Consider the following 22744-nt stretch of genomic DNA (forward strand, 5'->3'; position numbering starts at 1 on the left):
TTTAGAGGTTTTTGCCAGGGGATGCATGTGCTCTCCAGAGAAAGAGAGAGACAGAGACAGTGAGAGAGAAAGTGAAACATCACGCCTCTAGGGAGATGGCCACAGCACAATCCCTTCTCCGTTCTCTTTCTGGGATCTTGGACACATACATACACTTGCCCAGTGTGATTTTTAAGCCACCAGTTCTGGCACTCAAACCACAGTCAGCCATGTGATATAACTACTCTGCCATCTGCTGGCCCCAACATAAAGAGTTTAAAGAAATAAAATTGCCTGTAATAAAATATTATCTCAATTTATAGTCCTTTAGTTATCAGTAAGATTTGTCTATATGTTTATTAGTAATTTATAATTCTTGTTTTGTTAACAGTCTATACAAATCCTGCCAGCTTTCAATGTAACATCTACAGTATCAAAAAAATTCTTATATACAATAATATATTCATTGTACTTTCTTTTTAAAAACCCTATCTTTGATGATCCATGACTGGTAAGTTAATTTACTTAAGACAGACAATCAGAAAGTTTATTTTTAGAGATTTTTGCTATAGGGTATGAGCACCCAACAGAAAGACAGAAAGTGAGAAATCACCCTTTGGGTGAGAAATGATCAAGCCACAATCCCTTCTCCTCCATTCCCCTCTTGGAATTTTGGGCACACAGGTACACATTTCCAGAGTGGTTTCAGGCCACCAGATCTGGGACTCAGATCACAGTTGGCCATGCATGTGTGAGGCCAGCACCCTAACCAATATGCCACTTGCTTGTCCCCAGAAAAAGTTTTACACAAGTCTGTTCGAGAATGTCAAAATCATTTACGTAGACATCTAAATGAATTTGGGACCAACAGGTGGCATAATGGCTAAATTGCTGGACTCCAAAATAATTGACCGTGGTTCAAGTCCTTGAACCAGCAACTTAAAACACACGCTGGGGATGTGGTGGGGTGGAGGGTGGGGTGGGGGTGTGATGAAGAAGCAATTTCTGTCTCTGTCGAACACACTTACCCTATAGCAAAAATCCAAAAAATAAAAACAAAAGGAATTTAAACATATATTTAATCTTCTGAAAGATTACAATGATTATTTTAGCTAACTTCGTCTTTATGATGTGATCGGTATAATGAATAATTAAATTATAATATTGTTTCCGATCATTATCTAGTACTGCTCACAGGAACAAAAGGTATATAAACTGTTTCTCTTTCGGTCTAAATTACCCACATATTAACAGTTTTTAATATTGATTTTTTAATTTTTCTCTACTTCTTATCAAACCTGATCCATCTTTTCTCTTCTGGGGATAAAATAATGTATAAAAGTGCCTAACGCACAAGCCACTCATAACTGTCAGTTACCATTATTATGTATTCTCAGTGTGGCTCCTCTAGATATATTCCCTGTTTTACTCTCCCTTTCTAATCTGATTGGGCTAATGAATAAAATATACATGGAGCCTATAGTACCAGGAGTTAGAAGAGCATAAATAGCAATGAAAACTTAGTTGTTTGTGGAAGGATAAAACGGTATAACCACTTTGTAGACATGTGGTCAAATATATGATGCACATAAACTATGCAATCCAGCACTATCATTCTTCATTATACACAAGAAAAGCACTTGCATTATGTGCTAAAGGAGGTAAGCATAAAAATATCTGTTACAGGACCAGCAAGTATGGTGGTTAAGATGCTGGACTCCCACATGGCCAACTGTAGCTTGCGTCTTAGACATGGTGGCTTAAAAATCATGTCGGGGGTGTGTGTGTGTGTGTGTGTGTGTGTGTGTGTGTGTGTGAATGTCCAATATACTGAGGGGAGACCAGAGGAGAAGGGATTACTGTGACCATCCCCCTTGGCGGGTGATTTGTCACTTTCTCTCTCTCCCTCTATCTAGCAAGCTCATGCGCCCTATAGCAAAAAATTAAATTAAAAAAAATGTGTTACAACACTATTTTTAATCAGAGAAAAAATGCAAACAACCTAAATGTCTCAGAAAAGGAAAATGGATAAACAAATTGTGGTTAATTGGTATCACATAATATTTAGCAGTTAGGATAAATAGAAAGTAGGTAACATATCAACACTGAAAACCTGAAAATAATAATTCAAAAAAGCAAGTTACAAAATGTTCAGCATAACCATTTATGTGGAAGTCAGTACCAGCAAATAAACTATGTATTAAGATACATGAGTTTCTAGTAAATCAAAATTAAGATGTAATGGTATGATGAATACCAAATTTAGGAGAGTCATTATCTCTGAGTAAAGAGGAAAAGCAAAAGGATAGGAGGGGGATACAAATGAAGATTTCCTCTGTAACTGTGCTTTATTTCTTTACAAAAAAACTGAAACAAATACAGCTAAATTTGACAATAACTGGTGCGTAGGTACATACAAATCTGTTTTATTTTATACTTTGAATAATACTAGAAGACATTTCATTTTAGAAGCATAAACTTAATAGTTCAAGGAGGGAACCAGCAGTTAGCGTAATGGCTATGTCGCTGGACTCCCACGTAGTCGACCACGGTTCGTGTCCCGGACCCGGTGGCTTAAAACTCACGCCGGGCGCGTGTGCGTGCGTGCCCAAGATCCCGAGAGGAGAATGGAGGAGAAGGGATTGTGGCGTGACCATCCCCCCTGGGGGGTGATTTCTCGCTTTCTGTCTCTATGTCTCTCTCTGTCTGTCTGGCGAGCGCACGCGCCCTACAGTGAAAATCTCTCAAAAAAAAAAAATAGTTCAAGGAGATTAAGACTTTGGTTAAATCTACAAATCTAGAAAATTCAAGAATATCAGAAAGCATAATCTCATTTAATTTCCCATGGTCTAAATGAAGCAGAGACAGTCCTCAACTAAGAAAGCAGTTATGGACCCAAATTTATATCAGGTTTGAGAATGCACTATGCTTTCCAATATTAGTGGTTAAAAATCCAACTCATCTTTTTGTATATAATTCAGATGCTAATAGTATTCCAAGATGCTTTGTCCCCTGCAAACCAGTTAGAACATCATTTCCATGCTCATGAAACTTTGTACATGCCTCCATTACTTAATAAATTACACTATAATTACTCATGTTTAGATGTCTCTTCTACTTGAGCTTAAATCTTGAAGAAACAGGCTTTTTTTTTTTTTTCCAAACCAACAGCATCTACTCTACTGCTTGCTGTCTCTGTAACACAGTGCTTAAGTGTCATGTATTGGAACTAGATTCCATAAGTCTGACTCCATTCTGAATTCCTGACCTGGCAGCTTGTGGGCATGTGCGCATGTATAGCTAAAATCTTCACAGGATTGAGAGATGGAGGGAAAGGAATTGCCGAGTAACCGCACCTGTGTGCGTGCGCGCACATGTCTGTGTGTATGCACCCACAACCTCACACCTCAATCCCTCTCTGTGTACACGGCCTCTGATTAAAAAAAAAGAAAAGTAAATAAAAGTAAACTGAATAGCTGAGACTGAATGGTAAAAAATTAAAAGTGTACAAACTTTACTACATAGATTTTGACAATCGTTTCTCAATTAGCTTCTGCATACAGAACTCTTGCTGTTGGGACCAGCAGTTAGCATAATGGCTATGTCGCTGGACTCCAATGTAGTCGACCGCGGTTCAAGTCCCGGACCCAGTGGCTTAAAACTCACGCCGGGCGCGTGTGCGTGCGTGCCCATGATCCCAAGAGGAAAATGGAGGAGAAGGGATTGCAGCGTGGCCATCCCCCCAGGGGGTGATTTCTCGCTTTCTATCTCTCTCTGTCTTTCTGGTGAGCACATGCACCCTACAGCAAAAACCTCTCCAAAACAATAAAAAAAAAAAAAACTATTGCTGCGGACAGCAGGTGGCATAGTGGTTAAAGCAGGTGGCATAGTGGTTAAAGGCACTGGACTCCCACATGGCCAACCATGGTTCAAGTCCCAAACCTGGTGACTCCCTTTCTCATTTTTCTTCTCTCTCTCTGGTCAAACTGGAAAATAATAATATCAACAAGTAGAGTTAAAATAAAATTATTATTTTAAAAACAAGGGGGAAAAAAACCATTGCTAAAAATAAGCAACAGGCCATGTCTAGAATTATATGTCTACTTAAAACCCTTAAATGCAATGATGTGTTAGTTTTTTATGTATATACATACTGATGCTACATTTTCTTTCAAGTATAACTTCAAATTGAAAACAAATGAAGGGCATAGTGGCATGTTCCTGAACTCATAGGCACTTAAGGCAGAAGGATTGTGAGATCAAGACAGCCTGGGCAACACTTAATTAAAAATAATTATAAAAATTAGGTCAGCCCATAGCACTGCTGGTTAAAGTGACCAGATCCTACATGGCCAATCATCTCTCTGGTGAGTGTACATGCCCTCTGTCAATTTTTTAAATAAACTAATTACTTACATACACACACACACACACACACACACACCTGGAAAAAAAGCTACCTAATGCTATTTGCTTTTTCATGATCTATGCTCAAGTAAGGCATCTCAATATGTAATTTATCCTAACGCTAGGCAAGGATGACTTGATTACTGTCCTATAAATGTACTATGCTGCCGCAGACATTACGAAACAGTTTCAAACATTTCTCTAACTTTCAGAAATCACGTTTAATATCCTCAAAATGCAAAAACCTATGTTATACAAATATACAACAAAAAGTCACTTAAAGAAATACTTTCATTCTCATGAAATCACCTGAATATTGGTATTACTGATGAATTAGGGGAAGAGTAAATTTTACTGAGTACCTACTGTGAGGAATAGTTAAAACTGAGCAAAGTGACGTCACGGTCAGGCGCTATACTCGTCACTTTGCTCTATTTTAATTAATACTCACAGTGGTATGAGGTAACTACACATAAGAAAAATAGGCTCCAGGCTAGATAGAAGCACACGTCTAATTAAAAAGTCTATGCTCTACAACATGGTATTATATTTACAGTATTATAAGAAATGAACACAACTATGCTAGAACATATGGCCATGTTTCACACTATAACAATAAAAAATGTGTAGCAAAAATGTACATCATTTTTACTTAAATCTGGTATGTGGTAGACACACAGATTTAACAAAAAGATGGAAATAAAATTACCTGCACTATTATTATCATCATCTTGTTCAATGAAGACATGATCCAAAATAAAGCTGAGCAACTCCGACTGCAATGACGAATCAGGGGTATAAACTAATGGCTCTAACATGTCACGTCCTCCTGACATAATTTGATGGCTGAATATCATCAAAATATCACACAGAATAGTGAAGGCCTATTAAAAAGAAAACAAAGCATGTTATAATCCAAAGTTTCTCTCCAACTGCCACAAATAACTTACATATTCAACACAAAAACAGAACCTAACTGCATTTGAAACTTAAGAAAACTCATTTTTTAGTATTTTCCCAATATTTTTAAAGCTAAACATAATTTCTATAACAACAGCTACTAGTATTTGGGGGATGATTTCTCACTTTCTGTCTCTCCCCAGCAAGCGCATGTGCAGGATAGGAGGGGAGAGAAAAAAAGTAAGGCCAGTATCTCGGTAGCACGGGCAAATGTAAAGTCAATGTTTCATGTATTTGGATTGGATCTGTGTTTACTTCATTAATATCCTATCCTGGGCTGGCCCTTTACTGCAGCAGTACAGTGCTATGCAGAGGTACCTGAATCTCAAACGGATGATGAAGGTTCAAGTCCTGGCCCTGCATGTGCACATGCAGGATCCTGAAGGGACAGCGAATTGTTTTCTCTATTATAAATTGGGTGCACATATATGCCCTCTGGCATCTAAAAATTAAAAATACCCTAATCCAATCATTTCTATCTAAATTCAATTTACAATCATCAGAAATCTTGTTGCAAGTCAGCTGGTGTCCTGCTAGTTAAGAGAGAGGGATCCTACATGGCCAACTGTGACAGTAAGTCCTGGACTTGGCAGCTAAGAAATTTGCCAGGTGTTTGTGAGTACAATGTAAGTTATGGAAAATCCCCTTCTATTTTTGCAAGTAAAATGAAAATTCACTAACTGCATCTTAAGCACTAAGTATCTTCTAAATTTTTTAAAAATTTAACTTTATTTATTTATTTAAATTTGACCAAGAGAGACGGAGGGGGAGGGGGAGAGAGAGAGAGAGCGAGCGAGCGAGCACGCAAAAGCAAGTGAGCAAGCCAAAGGTCCAGCACTCGAACCGCTGTCAGGCATGTGGGAGTCCAGCATCCCTAACCACCATGCCACCTGCTGGCTCCGATGTCTCCTAATTTTTATGCGTGCACAAAATCCCAAAAGGAAAGAGAAATGGAGAAGGTGTTGGTAGCGTGACCATGCCACATGGGAGGCAGGGGTACTTTCTCACTTTCCCCCCTTCTCTCTGACAACCGTGCACTCTCTGACAAATTAAAAAAGAGTAGTAAATACACTCTGAAGTAAAATCATCAGTACTCAACATACTATACCTTCCAAAAATATACTATGTTAACAACTGAGATTCTATCCCAACAAACAAAGCTTACTTAGGCCGCATAAAATGTTCCAAAAAACCTTGAATTCACAATAAATATTCTGATCATACCGTTTTGATTATTTCATATTAAATGCTTATCGTAACTTTTTCCAGACAGAAGAACTTAAAACACGTTTCCAATAAAGCTTATTTCTCTAAATTTGTGAGTATACTAAACATGATCTTAGTCCTAGAATTAAACCAGGTAACAATCTTTTTCCAAAATGGAGAAGGTCAACAGTAATGAAATCATCAATATAAGGTGGGGAGGTAACACTTAGAGAACAGGTAAATAATTTAATTTTTTTTTTCAGATGAAGTTCACAGAACAATTAGAATGGGTAGGAATGTCAACATCTGATAAAAATTCTCAAAGATGACAAAACCTTATATGCCTTTCCTCTCTGAAGCAAATTCGTTTTACTTGTTGCCTTCAAAATGACTTCTGTAACTTCATACACCTATATTTTGTATACATGTGTCTATTTATTGTGATTCATAAGAAACAAAATCAAAACAACTACAATGAGAGTAAATCTATAATGCAAATACAAAAACCATGAGAAATGTCAACTTTATTATCTGCAAGGCTAACGCATTAATCTATTTTCAGTAGTATGGTATAAACAGGCAGATACAAGATTATTTCTACTTTGCACAATAATATGACTTAAATTTTCTATATCAGTACAAATTTTATAAAGGTTGATTACAAAAGATCACTATCTTTGAAAATTACTAACCTGTTCCTTAACAGTAGTATTCACGTTGGTAAGGTAATGTTGACATATCTGACAGAAGACCCTCATCTGTTTCTTTAAACGCACTAAGTCCTCCTTGAAAGAAGTTAACATGAACATTTGAAAACACTGCTTAAGATGTTTCAAATTACTTAACATTATCATATATATACTACTATATTAAGTCTCCTTAAACAGCGGATTTAAATTTTTCTTTACAATGCTATCAGAAGAGAAAACAACAATAAAAATTAAACCATTTTTTCTTACTAATCTTACCAATCTAAAGCCTTATCAAGATCAGGTATATTAATGCATAATCTATGAAGTAGTCTGGATCTTTTACAATGAGAACACTTAAAAAATTACATATGGTTATCTTTAATAACTCCACTAATTTAGAATACTGAAAAAAGTAAAGATTTATACTCCACACTCACTTCATTATTTGAAGGATGGCCAATTCAGAAATGCAAGAAAGGGAACCAGCAGCTAGCGTAATGGCTATGGCGCTGGACTCCCACGTAGTTGACCACGGTTCGCATCCCAGACCCGGTGGCTTAAAATTCACGCCGGGCGCATGTGCGTGCGTGCCCAAGATCTCGAGAGGAGAATGGAGGAGAAGGGATTGAGGCGTGACCATCCCCTCTGGGGGTTGATTTCTCGCTTTCTGTCTCTCTGTCTCTCTCTGTCTGTCTGGCGAGCACAAGCGCCCTATAGCAAAAACCTCTCAAAAAAAAATAAATAAATAAATGCGAGAAAATAATAAAAAGGATGGCATGTACCACATTTTATTTGAAGAATACTGGTTATACTTAAAAAGAAAATACTAAGATAAGGCAAAAATCAGTTCTGTGGTACTACTTTGAACTTTTAAGTGCCTCTTAAACTCACAGTAAAAAGATAAATCTTGTTCCTACGTTTTTTTCCTATTTTTAAATATTTACCAGTTTATTTGAAATAAAAAATTATTCTATGAAAAGTCAGCCACATTAGGCTATTAAGTTATAACCTGTGGTTGGTCCATCTTCTGCTTCTGGATGCCAAATGACAGGGCATGAGTTCATATTTGGTATATGTAATAGAGATATTTAATAAAAATAGATTTAAGATGGAAATCACATTTGGTAAAAAAAAAAAAAATCAAACTTATGCAGTATAGTACTTTTTTATTCACTCTTTTCCTCTAGTCAGAAAACAGCCCTTTTCTTATTTTAACTCAATTTTCTTTATTAAAAGTATTAATCATTTTTCCCATTAACTTAACTTTCATCATAGGTGAGCAATCCAATGAGCAAATATGGTCACTGTTCCTACTATAAGCTAGGTATTTAGCTAAATAAACTTCTTCCTAGGCACTTGATAAAAAGTATACTTTTGACAATACTATACTGATTTTTTAAGATTTAAAAAAAGTCTGCTTTTACATATAACAATATCTTAAAAGCACAAATAATCTAAGCATTTAACAATATTCTGTGGATTTTGGCGATACAAACCTATTATCAAGAGGATTCCTAAATAAAAAATATACCTATAAACAACTAAATCTACCAACTCTCTGATAATGCCTGTGAGACCAAAGAATATTTACTGCAACATCCATTATCATAAGTACAATGTTTAAGAATTCAGTTAATAAATGGAAAAGTCAATCATGTTCAGTTCCAACTATTAAATATATAGAAAAGGGTTAATGGTATGCATAAAATTCTATGTTCTGCTTACTGGCACATTAAACGCAAGTAGAAAATGATTTATCACAAATTTGGAATGTCGGTAGCAAGGCCCTGAACATGAATAAGGTGATTCCAAGACAATACCAGGTAAAGAGAAGATCTTGGGGCATCCAACATACTATCTTAATATATATAATCCAATAGCTTTATCTGTTTATTTGAAAGGCACTTGGCCATGACTTATATATAATATCTGTCTGTTTGTATTTGTCAATTTTGAAAATACGGAAACCTTTTAACTATTCCATTTTCAAATGCTAATAACATTTTTAAATTAAAAATCCTATCTTGAAACAAACCATATTAATGTTTTTTCATTAAGTGTACATCTAACTACAAACAGGAATGGTTCTAAAGGTATATGTTTATAAATAGTTAAGAGTAATAAATAAAACTTCACTGAAGTAACTGGTCTTATTAAATGTGGAAGTTTGCTAAAATCCATTAATGATATTTAATCTAATAAAAACAAACTTAACTACCACAAACCTTTGTTGAGCTGCTTTCAGTTATCTTAGCAAGCTGCCAAAGGATTACATAGTGAGTACACTGCAGTGCATGAATAACAATCTGTAAAAAAAGATAAAGAGACTACAGTTAAAATGTTAAAGTCATAAGACTTTATTCTCAAAGTTAAAACATGCAACTTGAAAATAAATAAAAACCTGTTCTGGCATGTCTCCATTTTCAATTCCGGTTTTTAACAGTTTGTAATTACAAGCAAACAAATCCCACTTTGAAAGATCATGGGCACTGTAAAAAACAAAATTAAGTTATATTAAAAAGCTAAGCTTAACACAATCATTTTGGATTTAAGTGTCAAGAGAATAGGGCTGTTCAGTAAACACAGAAAAACACTTAACATACCCCCAGAGCAAAGAGTAACTTTAATAAGTGTGTTAAGATAATAATGTCATACCCCAATTCAAAACATGACTCTACCAATTATTTTTTTCTCAAAAGCAAAAGAACTCTAGAAAAGAATCTGCTATTAAAACTCACAAAACATGCAAACTGATTTTGACATTGCTATAGTTTTAAAAGTTAGAAAACGTAAAGACTCAACTTACTTATGAAAAGCAGTGATCCTCTTTAACGTTGACAATACCTGATATGCATCATCCTCATCAGGTTCTTCACCCTATGAATATTAGTTATACATTAAAAATCACCAAAATGCAAAAATCCTCAGTTATCAAAATGGTAACACCACCTTTCAAAATTAAAGAATACCATGATAAAAACAACAAAGTAACTCTCATTCAGTATCTAGATCTGACCAGATTGAAAACAACATGGCTGGGAGAATGAGTCAATACAAGGTTATTATCACAGGCAAATCATACCCAAGAGAGAAAGCTGGCATGAGATTCTTCTCCCTTTTCTGTTTAAATAACACTAACAGAAAACTACCAAGTTATTTTTTGTTTCATAGGGGGGGAAAAAAAAACACACCACACTAAGACAATAAGAACTATATTAGGTGACAAGAGATCATTAAGATAACACCTAAAGGACACAACCCAAAATACTAAATGTGGTACTCTTAAGAACGAGCTATCAGGGCTAATCAGTGGCATGGCGGTTCAGACAGCTGGATCCCACATGACCAACATCATAGTTGAGATCCAGACCCTGTAGCTTGAAAATACACTAGATGTGTGTGCATGCATGCTCCAAATCCTGAGAGGATAGTGGAGGAAGAGGGATCACAGCATGCCCTTATCTCTCACCCAAAGGGGGGAGGGGAAGGCAAGGTTGATACCTAGCTCTCTCTCTGGTGAGCGCACATGCCCTATACAAAAAAAAAAAAAAAAAAAAGTATCAGAGTAATCATAAGTAAAAACGGAAAAAATCCCTCCAAATAATTACTACACATGCTAGTCCATTCTAGATACAACATTTGTTAGTATACTTTTTGATTTAGTGTAATTTAAGTTTTGGAAAATTGTACAAGTCTTACTATATACAAGTTTTATGACATGAAATATTGTTTTTGTTTTGTTTTGTTTTGTTTTTTTTAATTCCCAGAGGGAGCATGTGCTCACGAGACGTACAAAAGGGGAGAGAGAAAGGGAAAAAGCAACCCCAGCACAATCCCTTCTCCTCCATTTCACTGTACTCTCAGGATTTGGGGCATATCTGCATGTGGTCTGATGGCCTAGATTCAAACCTCAGTCTACCATATGAGATCTGGTTGCCTTAACCACAGGGTAGGGAGGGAGGGAAGGTAGTACTTGCCCCAAAATTGTTTACTGAATCTACTGTATAGAACTCCAGATCACTACAAAAAACGCTTGCTTTTAAAACTTTAGTTTTTCAACAAAGTAATTAACCTTAATTAACAAACCACTGCTTGATTTCAAATTAACTTGTCCTCATCACAATCATATTCAGCCAAGAGTAGAGTCATTAAAATTTTAAACTAAGAATGTGATCATTGTAAATCAACCTATTTACACAAACCTCCAATTAGTAAAACTTAGTAAGCCTAGAATAATGTTACACACAAAAAACTTTTAAAAATTGATAAAACAAGAAAATTGAAAATTACAAAGTACAGGTCATTTGTGCAGCCTTAATAATAAAAGTGGTATGGAAAAGGTCAAACCTTTAATTTGACGATTATGACTTTTATTTCATTTAAATAAATTATAATGTAAATATGTATTTCCAGAAAAGATAAGAATCTCAAAGACACAAGTATCTTTCCGTACTGTGCCCCTTTGTAAATTCAAAAGAATAACACATAAATCTCCAAAAGAAGCAATGGCCATGGACAGCAATTTATTAAGGCTTTATATATCAAAGACCACAATGGGCTTTTCTCACCAACACTACAAAAATACTAATACCCTATACTTTGTCAGACTACTTGGTTTCAGCCTAACTCTCTTTTATTGTTCCATAACACCCTATTCTCTAATAGCCCCTCATTCAACTAAAACTAGGTAACTGCTCAGACCATGTTTTTAATCTTTAAAAAATAAATAAATAAATAAAGGAACAAGGAAACTAGTCAGTTTTCCTCTCAACTTCTTCAAGCCAGATTCTTAACATTTTCCTATTTTGGTACAAGAGTATGATAATCTGGTGAGCCACAAAATGAAAAGCCTGAACATTTTTAAATCAACCACTAAAGACTACGGCCGGGGCTAATATTTGAATGACTATTTAGGAGACTGGAGAGGAGGGAAGCCCAACTGAGAAAACAATTGTAATATACCTCTTGCAGAAAATCTTCAAGAAGCCGATTAAACTTGTCCGCCAATTCATCTATCAGTTGACTTCTTGAAATATCTACTCTGTTAAAAATTGTGAATTCTTCATTACAGAGTGCATGGTAAGTTTTAGAACATGCTTCCAAAACATCTGTATCTGTGTGCTTCTCTACAATATTACGGATCTGTCTCAATAAGGCATCCAAATGCTGCAAAAGAATATTTTTTCATTAAAATTGAGTCAAGGACTGACGATACAACCATACCACTGCAAAAGAAATTTATAATTATAGTACTCTATAATACAGTGTACATTCTAAGAAGTATTTCGAATCACAGTTAACAGTTTCATCCACCAGTTCTTATTTAATCAATTTTAACAGGAATAATATTACCTATTTCACAGGGGTTTGGGGGCAATGTTAATACATATGAGGGGACTTAAAAAATTTGTGGGGGGGAACCAGCAGTTAGCGTAATGGCTATGTCACTGGACTCCCACGTAGTTGACCGCGGTTTGCGTCCCGGACCCGGTGGCTTAAAACTCACACCGGGCGCGTGTGCGTGCGTGCCCAAGATCCCGAGAGGAGAATGGAGGAGAAGGGATTGCGGTGTGACCATCCCCCCTGGGGGGTGATTTCTCGCTTTGTCTCTATGTCTCTCTCTGTCTGTCTGGCGAGCGCACGCGCCCTATAGTGAAAATCTCTCAAAAAAAAAAAATTTGTGGGAAATGGAATTCAAGTATAAGATTATTACCTGTCTAAAAATTTTTTAAATTCATGTATATTTTTCCATAATATACATTTTACATTAACTTCTTGAAAACACCCTCCCCTTTATATAATGAATTTATAATAGTTACTGGAACACAAAGTATGCAGTTAACATTGGCATTTATTTCATAACTATATCCGATTACCCACCCCCCACTCTACATAAACGATCAGTCAACTGAGAGCTAAAGATGAAGCTATGGCTTCGGACATAAAGCAAAGAAATGCCTCATGACACCATTCTTTAAACCAAATAAATCTAAATATAGAAGATATGTAAAATACAGGCATTCTTTCATATTATGGAAAAATTTTCAAAAACCATAAAGACGGAACTTTACTAATCATTTTTCTTCAAGAGACTGTGTACACTTACCTTTTCTAATCGTCCAGTAGTATATATTTCCAAATCAAAGAACTGAGGCAACTGCAGCAAGTTAGTCACCTTCTCTGCATCTACAGAGTACTTTCAAATAAAAAGATCATGTTAAAAACATTACAATATTAATCATTGTACGTTCCATCCTTACACTAAAAAAACAAAAATCACATTATAGACCCCTGAAATACATGTGGTTATTAAATCAATGAGAAAAAAAATCAATGATGAGTAAATATTATAGTATTCTCTGAGGCATTAAAAAAAAAAATCCTGTGGTGGGCCAGCAGGTGGTTAAGACAATGGACTCCCATATGTCTGACCACAGTTCAAGTCCTAGACCCAGAAGCTTAGAAATAATGCTGGGCCATGTGCGTACATACACCCCCAAAATTACAGAAGGAGAATGGAAGAGAAGGGGCTGTAGCATGGCCATTCTTTGTAGAGGGATGATTATTCACTTTCTCTCTCATTTCTCTCTCTAGTGAGCATACACACCCCATGGCAAAAACCTTAAAAAATACCAAATAATCCTGGAATTTCTTAGTAACACTATGATATTAACACAAACTTACTTTTGCTAATAACTGAGGAAGAGCGACTGCGAAGAGTTCGGTGATTTTTGTCCTGTCATCCAACTGGGTCTTCTTCTCCTTTGCTGTCAGCACCTAAGGTAATACAAAGATGTTTATAAATATTTAGTACGCCTTATAACACTATTAAGTGACCAAGTTTTAGTTAACACACAGGAAATAAATGGCAAAACTGTATTTTAAGTAACATAAAAAAATTCTATGAAACTTTAGTCCTGAAGTGATATAAACAAGAATAATCTATACAGTAATGAAAAACAAGGTCCTCTAAAATAACAACAACAAAAAAAAGACTAGCTTTAGAGGAAAAAAAAAATCAATGCCCAATTAAGACTAATTAAATATACCTTTGGATGGAAGAAGCAGCAATCAGGAATAGGAAATATACTTTAGGAGATTATACAAGGGGTCTTCAAAAGCTTGTGGAAAATACACACTATGAAAAACTATGCATTAATTTCAATTTTTTGCAACAAAATATATACTTTAATTCTACTTTTCCACAAACCTGAAGTCCCCTCGTATCCTAAAAGGACTGAACAGCATATCTGCTTACTCTAGGCTGTGGGCAATGACACACAGGCTATGAATTCAGAATGTAAGAACCTAGAATGTGCCACATACCATAACTATCATATATCTGAAGAAACTGTGTTTCAGTTATATAAAAATACACATGTATGTATGAGCTAGGTCATAATAATGTATTTTTTGTTCTTCACAATGAAAAAAGTTTATAAAAGCCAGTAAAATTGGTAGTTCAAAATGAAAGTACATGTAAACTGTACAGTAATGCATTAAAACCTGAAACCAGGAAATAAGAATCTCCCCCATTTTAGTGAATAATTTTCTCTATTTCTATTTTACATTAGAAGAAAAGGAAAACAAATCTATAAATAAGTCAAAACATACAAATGAACCACTCTGAAATAGTGTAATACATTCAGTCTTAAAGGCAGGAACTAACAATCACTGTGCTAACAAAAGTATCAGATGAAAGAACAGAAATTGTTCAACTTTTTACTACTTTAAAATTTACTTTTAACACGTACTTATAGAAAAAGATTACTTGAAAAATAAAAATATTCAAAAATTTCTGTTTTATGGCTAAAAAACAGATTTTTTAAAAGATAATGAAAAAGGAAAAATACAGTTTAGAATATCGAAAATAAATTGGCATACCCTTTTTCCAGACCCTCTTCCCACAGGAGGATGACATTCAGCTGCTTGTCTAATAGTACAAAGCATTATCTCAATCAGAGCACTCTCTTGCCTGTCTGTTAGTGCTAAAAAAAAGAGAAAGTTAACCTATTTTTTCTGTCTATATGCTACTTGTAATTATTACATAACTGTATCTTCTGTGTATGAATAGACTCTGACCTAATGTACTAGAGAAAACCCCATTACTCAATCACAGAAAAGATCCAAAACAGTTAAACCTTCCAGAATCACTCAGCATTCCAAATCTGTCCACCATTGATCAATGCATTTGAGCAAAGAAAATATAAATCGATATAGAAAAAAAGATAACAACTACTTCAATAAAGCATAATATTCACTGTATATGAAAACAAAATTATGTGCAAAATATGAATTTCTATCAATCATTTTAACACTAAATAAATGGAATGAGTAAGATCTACTTTTACAATAAAACTATACAGACAACAAAAATATCATAATTAAATATCCTTACCTTCCTCTCCACTAAGAGGCTCTTCTAACAACAAGCTATTCATACATTCCCAGTCTTTCAGCAGCTCAGTAGCACAGTCCCACATGCTATCCACAAGGTATGCTGCATGCTCATGTAACTAAAATTTAAAAAGAGCGATGTGCTCTTAGACAAACAGTGTACTAGTTTTAATTCCAAAGACTGGAAGCTTTGTTGCCACCATTTACAAACTCTCAAATAAAAAATTTTTGAGGTCATATGGAAGAAAGGATGAAAGAGGAAAAACCACCTTAGCATACTATGTTTAAGTTAACCCTGTTACATAGCATCATTAAACATTTTTCACAATAACCATTAAAAAGTAACATGAAAATTATTCTATGAAAACATTGTATGCATAGGTACTGCTTATTTGGAACTAACAATACATTAACTATGCCTGATTCACAAATACCAGGAAATTTCTAAAGTTCACGGAAAAAATGAAATTAAAGATCCACCTAATTATACAGATTGTGGTAGAATGAGATGCAATGCCATAAATTACATGGCCATCTACCGAGCATGGATGTCTGGGTTGGTGGGGAAACATGCCAGGCAAGTGCACTGCTGCCCAGGACCTTTGACAAGTTGAAGTGCTAAGAAAAGGAGTGTTCGAGCATACTGAGACTCTATCAAAGGTATTTTGCTTTCCTCTTTCTCTCGTTCATACACAGGTACTCTCTAAAATGACTTAAATTTAAAAAAAAAAAAAAAAGATGTTTATGGGGACCAGCAGATGGCATTATGTTGATGAACTCTCACATGGCCGACAGCAGTTCAAGTCCCATACACTTGAAACTCACGCCAGGCATGTGTGTGCACACACACCCAGAATCCAAGAGCAGAAAGGATTGTGGCACAGCACTGTGGGGGTCTCGCTTTCTGTCTCTACTGCGAGTGCACATGTCACATATCAAAAATCCCTCTAAAAGAAAAAAAAAAAAGGGAATAAGCAATCTGATTACAAATTAGGAAAAAAAGATGTTTATGGATATCCTTGTTTAAAAGTTTATGAAAGAAAAAAGGAATGTAAGGACATGATTATTTTGCCCCCCCACCCAAAAAAAATCCATGCAGATTTTTCTTAAGGCTAATTTTCCATTATCTTTGAAGACCTCTTTTCATGAATTTATTTTAACACAAGAATGCTATAATTGCCAATTAAAACATAAAGTAAGTGTTCACCACTCCAGTTAATATAAAGGCAAGGCATTCTCTTCATTCCTTGACATTTAAAAGACCCTACTGCTTCCTAACTCATTTTAGGGGGTGAACATACCATGGTACCAAAATCCATCAAAGAAATTACAAATAAAATGATAGAGGGGCCAGCAGCTGGCTTGGTGGTTAAGGGCGCGGGATTCCCACAGGGCTAATCCTGTAACAAATCTCTGACAAGGTGGCTTGCTTTCTCGCTTCCCCCCCACCTCAATGGCCAAATTTAAATAAAGAGACCAGCAGTTAGCATAATGGCTATGTCGCTGGACTCCCGTGTAGTCGACTGCGGTTTGAGTCCTGTACCCGGTGGAGTAAACTCATGGCGGGTGCGTGTACATATGTGCCCAAGATCCTGAGAGGAGAATGGAGTAGAAGGGATTGCGGCATGGCCATCCCCACCGGGGGGTGATTTCTCGCTTTCTGCCTCTCTGTCTCTCTCTTTCTGGCGAGCATACGCACCCTATAACAAAAACCTCTCCAAAATATAAATAAATAAATACATAAATACATTTAAATAAAATATATTTTAAATTATTTAAAATAAATAAATAAATAAAATTAAAATAATTGAAAAAATCTTTCAATATGACTCAATACATTAACATAATTAAAAGACAAAATAAAACAAGTATCTCAAGTAATACATAAAAGGTGATTTATAGGGAACCAGCAGTTAGCGTAATGGCTATGTCGCTGGACTCCCACGTAGTCGACCGCGGTTCACGTCCCGGACCCGGTGGCTTAAAACTCACGCCGGGCGCGTGTGCGTGCGTGCCCATGATCCCGAGAGGAGAATGGAAGAGAAGGGATTGCGGCGTGACCATCCCCCCTGGGGGGTGATTTCTCGCTTTCTGTCTCTATGTCTCTCTCTGTCTGTCTGGCGAGCGCACGCGCCCTATAGCGAAAATCTCTCTCAAAAAAAAAAAAAAAAGTGATTTATAGAATTTAACATCCATTCATTATAGAATCTATCTGCAGAAAATGGGATAGAAGGAAACATCCTTAATCTGATAATAAAGATCTATATAATATCTATAACAAACACCATATTAATGCTGAAATATTGGATGCCTTCGTCACAAAAATCAAGAATAAGTTAAAGATGTCTACTCGCACCACTTCTATTCAACACTCTACAGGAGGTCTATCCAATTCAGTAAGATCAGAAAAACATAAATGGAAAAAAAACTGCATATCACCAAGTAAAATTATCTTTATTTTCAAATGACCTGATTATATATTATAGAAAATCCTAAGGAATTTATTTAAAAATTACTAAAATAAACAAATTTAGCAAAGTTACAGGATTTAAAATCAATATTAAAAAAATAATTATGAATACAGAAACAAAGCATTAGAAATTAAATGAAAAGGTCTTAACAGTAATTAAATAATACATAATATGAACACCAAAAATGAATTTTCAGTCCTCTTAAAATATATGTGATGGATAGATTTTTAACTTCAAGAGAGACTGCTATAAATCCACATCTACAACAATGGTAATAGCAGGTATCAACATTTCAGAACTTATATCTAGCTCTGTGTTAAAAGTTATACATGGATTTCTCAGTGTTACTTAAAATAATTATTTTCTACTTTTTATGAGAAAACTGAGGCTAGTAATATAACTGGTAAAGATAGGTGTCAAACTGTTATTCAAGTTTTTCTGCTTTCAAAATTTATGTCCTCAGCACTATACATAAATTGTGTTGTTTGAACAACTTACCAAAAGTACAATGCATTTTTAAAAGGTTTTGTGGAGTACATAAATCCCTATTCTAAATTTACTGCGCTATGTGGAAGCACTGAAGATGTACATCATTTTACGCTCTTCTCCAAAGTTTTATAAACATAAGTAGACAACATCAACTAACCTCACTTTCCAGAAAGAAGAAAACTAATGTCTTAACAAGGTTGGCATTTGGACCTTGTCTTCCCCTTCTTTTCATTATTCCATCCTCCTCTGGATCTCTACGACTGAAGAGCCTATGAGCAAAGCAAAATATTCATTTTAAAATAAAAAACTACTCTATACATCAAAAAATTAACTGTTTGCATTCCATATTTAAGTATCCAACAAAGGAGGAAAGGGGAACGAGGTAGGTACAGACTGTTCAATATTGTAGCATCAAGCTGTGCGGCAAATAACGGCAATAAACCTTTTTCAGCTTGCTTTTTAAAAAAATGTATTTTTTTGCCAGATGGTGTATGTGCTTGCCAAAGAGAGAGAGAGAGAGAGAGAGAGAGAGAGAGAGAGAGAGAGAGGGAGGAAGAGGGAGAAAGTACTCCCCAATTGGCATGGTAACACCACAATCCCCTTCTCCTCTACCCTGTTGGGATTCTGGACACACACACACACAAACACACAGAAACACACCTAGTGTGTTTTTTCAAGCCACTGGGGCCAGGTAGAATCAACCATGTAGAATCTGGTTCCCCTACCCACTAGGCAATAGGGCTGGCCCACATTTCCTGCTTGATGATACTTCTTGTTTCCTCATGATGGTAGTCCTTGAAAAATTAACTACTCAACTTAATTGTATTAAGTTAGAAACTTTACGGTGTCTTATACAACTGCTTCCTTTCATAATACACTAACCGTACCATTTATGCACAAAAATGTATGGTACGTATTCTTAAAAAATGAACATATCATTTCCTTCTACTCTTACGAAATTATCCCAACTTAGTGACCACTTTCTATGGATGGCATGGCTGCTGTTCGTTAACAGAAGATAACTAACATAGGATAACAATTAAGAAAATCGAAGTGTGGACATCTTTCACTACCTACTCATTCTAATAAATAATGGAACTACTTTTTTTTTTTTTTGGAGAGGATTTTGCTATGGGCGTGTGTGCTCGCCATTCAGAGACAGAGAGACAGAGAGACAGAAAGCAAGAAATCACCCCCCAGGGGGCATGGCCATGACACAATCCCTTCTCCTCCATACTCCTCTCGGGAACTTGGGCACACACGCACACATGCCCGGTGTGAGTTTTAAGCCAGGGGGTCCAGGACTCGAACCACGGTTGACTACATGTGAGTCCAGCGACATAGCCATTACGCCAACTGCTGGTCCCAATAATGGGCCTTCTATAGGCACTGCAATAGGACTTTACTCGCCACCCAAAAATAGTTTAATCTACATGGTTCAAAGAGTTCTCATTTAAAGTCATTGAATAACTTTTATTGAATATTTTCTGTGATTAGATAGCTATACTGCCATCCATACTACCGAATCTGAGATATTATATAGCATCACAGATATTGTAGAATTCTTGAGATTCTGCTATCAAAATATATTAAATACCTAAAGCATAAGTTTTAATATGTGTTAAAACAAAGTAAAAACAATCTTAACACTATTGTAGTATAGGCAATATTTGGAAGTTGAAGTAGGTAAAAAGTGTGAACAATATGGAAAAAGGTTTTAATATTATATATTGATGGGTTGCTTTAGTGACAGAGAAAAGTTCTGAGAAACTTGTTCTTAGGTAATTCCATCAATGTTTAAACATCACAATGTACTTAAGCAAACCTAGACAGTGTAGCCTACTATATAGCTAGGCTATATGTCACTGACTGAAATGTTATGTGGTGCATGACTGTAGTTAGGGGTATTTTTAGCTATATCCATTAACAGACATGGAGCCATTTCCCTTTAAAAGACCTTATTAGATACACATCATAGTTTCAGATTTTTAAAGGAAAATGTCCCCATGTCTTTCAATGAATATACTCAAAAAATGTAAATAAAATATATCTGTATTGAAACATTACAATATATGCCATAAAATATAGACAATTATGATGTGTCAATTATAGTAAACCTTTTTTAAAAAACGAATAGATAAAAGGAGTTGGGGAGAAGAAACCTAAACTTTCAAAGGAAACAGTAAAATGTGAATGGTTTGATTTGACCCATAGTAGTATTTTTAATTACTTCTTATACAATATATTACTAAATAGACAATAAAATAAAAATTTACTTCTTGTAGAGAAATTCTCCAGCTGCTACTGCTACTGGCCGGTGAGACGAATAAACCAGATGATAGACATTTTCACAATCTTCTGCTGTAAGAACTTCTTCACTACTCCTAAAAAGGAAATAAGCAATAACAGCTTTTTTTAGTGAGGACATAAAGTATTTAAGGAGTACAAAAATGCACACTGAAGGCCAGCCAGGTGCCATGGTGGTCAGGGCACCTAGATTGTATAAGGACAAGTATGTGGCGCAAGAACCAGACCCAGGGTCTTGAGAATCATGCCAGGCCTGTGTGCAAACATGCCAAAAGTCCCCAGAGGAGAATGGAGGAGAAGGGATGGTGTATGGTGTATTCATGCCCCCTGGGAAGTATTGGATTGTCAGAAAAGTCATGACAAATTTTTCTATGTAAAAACACCTACTGACTTTTCCTATGACTCAATAATTTCTCACCTTGTCTCTCTCGCTCTTCCTGTCTCTTTTTCATAGTACACTAAAGTACATACCTTATAGCAAACTTTAAAAAAAGCATTCATACATTTAAAAATTGTAAACTTCTACACATTTATGTTAAAGGGAAAAAAAAACAGAAATCAACCTTATTTAATTATTGACTCTGATAAGAGCTTTCCAACGAAAGAGCCAAGTATTTTTTTAAGGATTACTAGGAGCTATGCCAGCTCATGATGTGGTAATTAGGGTGACTGGCTCCCACATGGCCCAGACCCAGTGGCTCAAGCATGACTTCTCAAAATCCTAAAAGAAGGGAGAAATGTAGAAGAAGGGATTATGCTGCAGCCATTCCCCAGGGGGATGTTTGCTAGCTCTAGCTTACGCTCACTTGCTCGCTCACTTGCGCGCTCGCTCTCTCTCTCTCTCTCTCTTTCTCTCTCTGGCAGTTCATTTGTCTTCCTGCAAAATTAAATACACACACACATGCACACATATTAATGGGAGTTAAATTAAGAAGGAATACAGAATATGAATATTTAAGTGTTGAAGCAAATAAAGGGACACAGGAAACAAAATGACGAAAACTAACCTAGTGTAGAAAGTAAAGTGACAGCATGCTAGAGGTTAGAGTTAATCACAGATAACACTTTGCACATACAGATTGAGTATCCCTTTTCTGAAATGCCTGGAACTAGAAGTGTCTCAGATTTCAGATTTTGTTTTTAAATTTTAGAATATTTACATGAACACAATGAATTATCTTGGAGAGAGGAACCAAGCTAAAGTACAAACTTCATTTCCTTTATATACACTTTATAAACATAACTTGAAGGTAATTTTGGATTGCAGTTATACTGTGACCTACTACATGATGAGGTAAAGTGTGGAACTTTCCTCTTCTGGCATCATGTTAGTGCTTAATGAAGTTTAAGATTTTAGAGCATTGGGAACCAGCAGTTAGCATAATGGCTATGTCGCTGGACTCCCACGTAGTCGATCGCGGTTAGCGTTCCGGACCCGGTGGCTTAAAACTCACGCTGGGTGCGTGTGCGTGCGTGCCCAAGATCCCAAGAGGAGAATGGAGGAGAAGGGATTGCGGCATGACCATCCCCCCTGGGGGGTGATTTCTCGCTTTCTGTCTCTAATGTCTCTCTCTGTCTGTCTGGCGAGCGCACGCGCCCTATAGCGAAAATCTCTCCATAAAAAAAAAAAATCGAGCGTTTTAGATTTATAATTTTCAGATTATAGATGCCCAACTTCTATTACATAATAATATTCAGAAAAGACAAAATATCACAACATTAACATATACTAAAGCTCCACTACTCCCATACTGATGAATAATACATCACCCACCAAACAGTGAACACTACATAAGGCAATAAAAGTAGATCTATTAAGGGCCAAGGATCCTTTGA

The 22744-nt window shown here is 35.8% G+C and overlaps 1 protein-coding gene across 6 annotated transcripts in view; it reads right to left on the reverse strand.

The window, feature by feature from the left end:
* The window catches only part of STAG2 (STAG2 cohesin complex component), a 169616-nt gene that overhangs the window by 33541 nt on the left and 113331 nt on the right, over nt 1-22744 (reverse strand). For all 6 annotated transcript variants that reach the window (XM_027767187.1, XM_027767186.1, XM_006165696.3 and 3 more), the window contains 12 exons: nt 20878-20985; nt 18759-18870; nt 15643-15760; nt 15129-15232; nt 13929-14021; nt 13351-13440; nt 12207-12410; nt 10051-10121; nt 9646-9733; nt 9470-9550; nt 7245-7337; nt 5096-5270 (listed from right to left, as the gene is read on the reverse strand). In XM_027767187.1, the coding sequence (XP_027622988.1) occupies nt 5096-5270; nt 7245-7337; nt 9470-9550; nt 9646-9733; nt 10051-10121; nt 12207-12410; nt 13351-13440; nt 13929-14021; nt 15129-15232; nt 15643-15760; nt 18759-18870; nt 20878-20985 (1337 nt within the window). The remainder of the gene's footprint in view (nt 1-5095; nt 5271-7244; nt 7338-9469; nt 9551-9645; nt 9734-10050; nt 10122-12206; nt 12411-13350; nt 13441-13928; nt 14022-15128; nt 15233-15642; nt 15761-18758; nt 18871-20877; nt 20986-22744) is intronic.

Source organism: Tupaia chinensis, unplaced genomic scaffold (assembly GCF_000334495.1).
Source record: "Tupaia chinensis unplaced genomic scaffold, TupChi_1.0 Scaffold143996_1, whole genome shotgun sequence".
In the NCBI taxonomy this organism is placed as follows: Eukaryota; Metazoa; Chordata; class Mammalia; order Scandentia; family Tupaiidae; genus Tupaia; species Tupaia belangeri.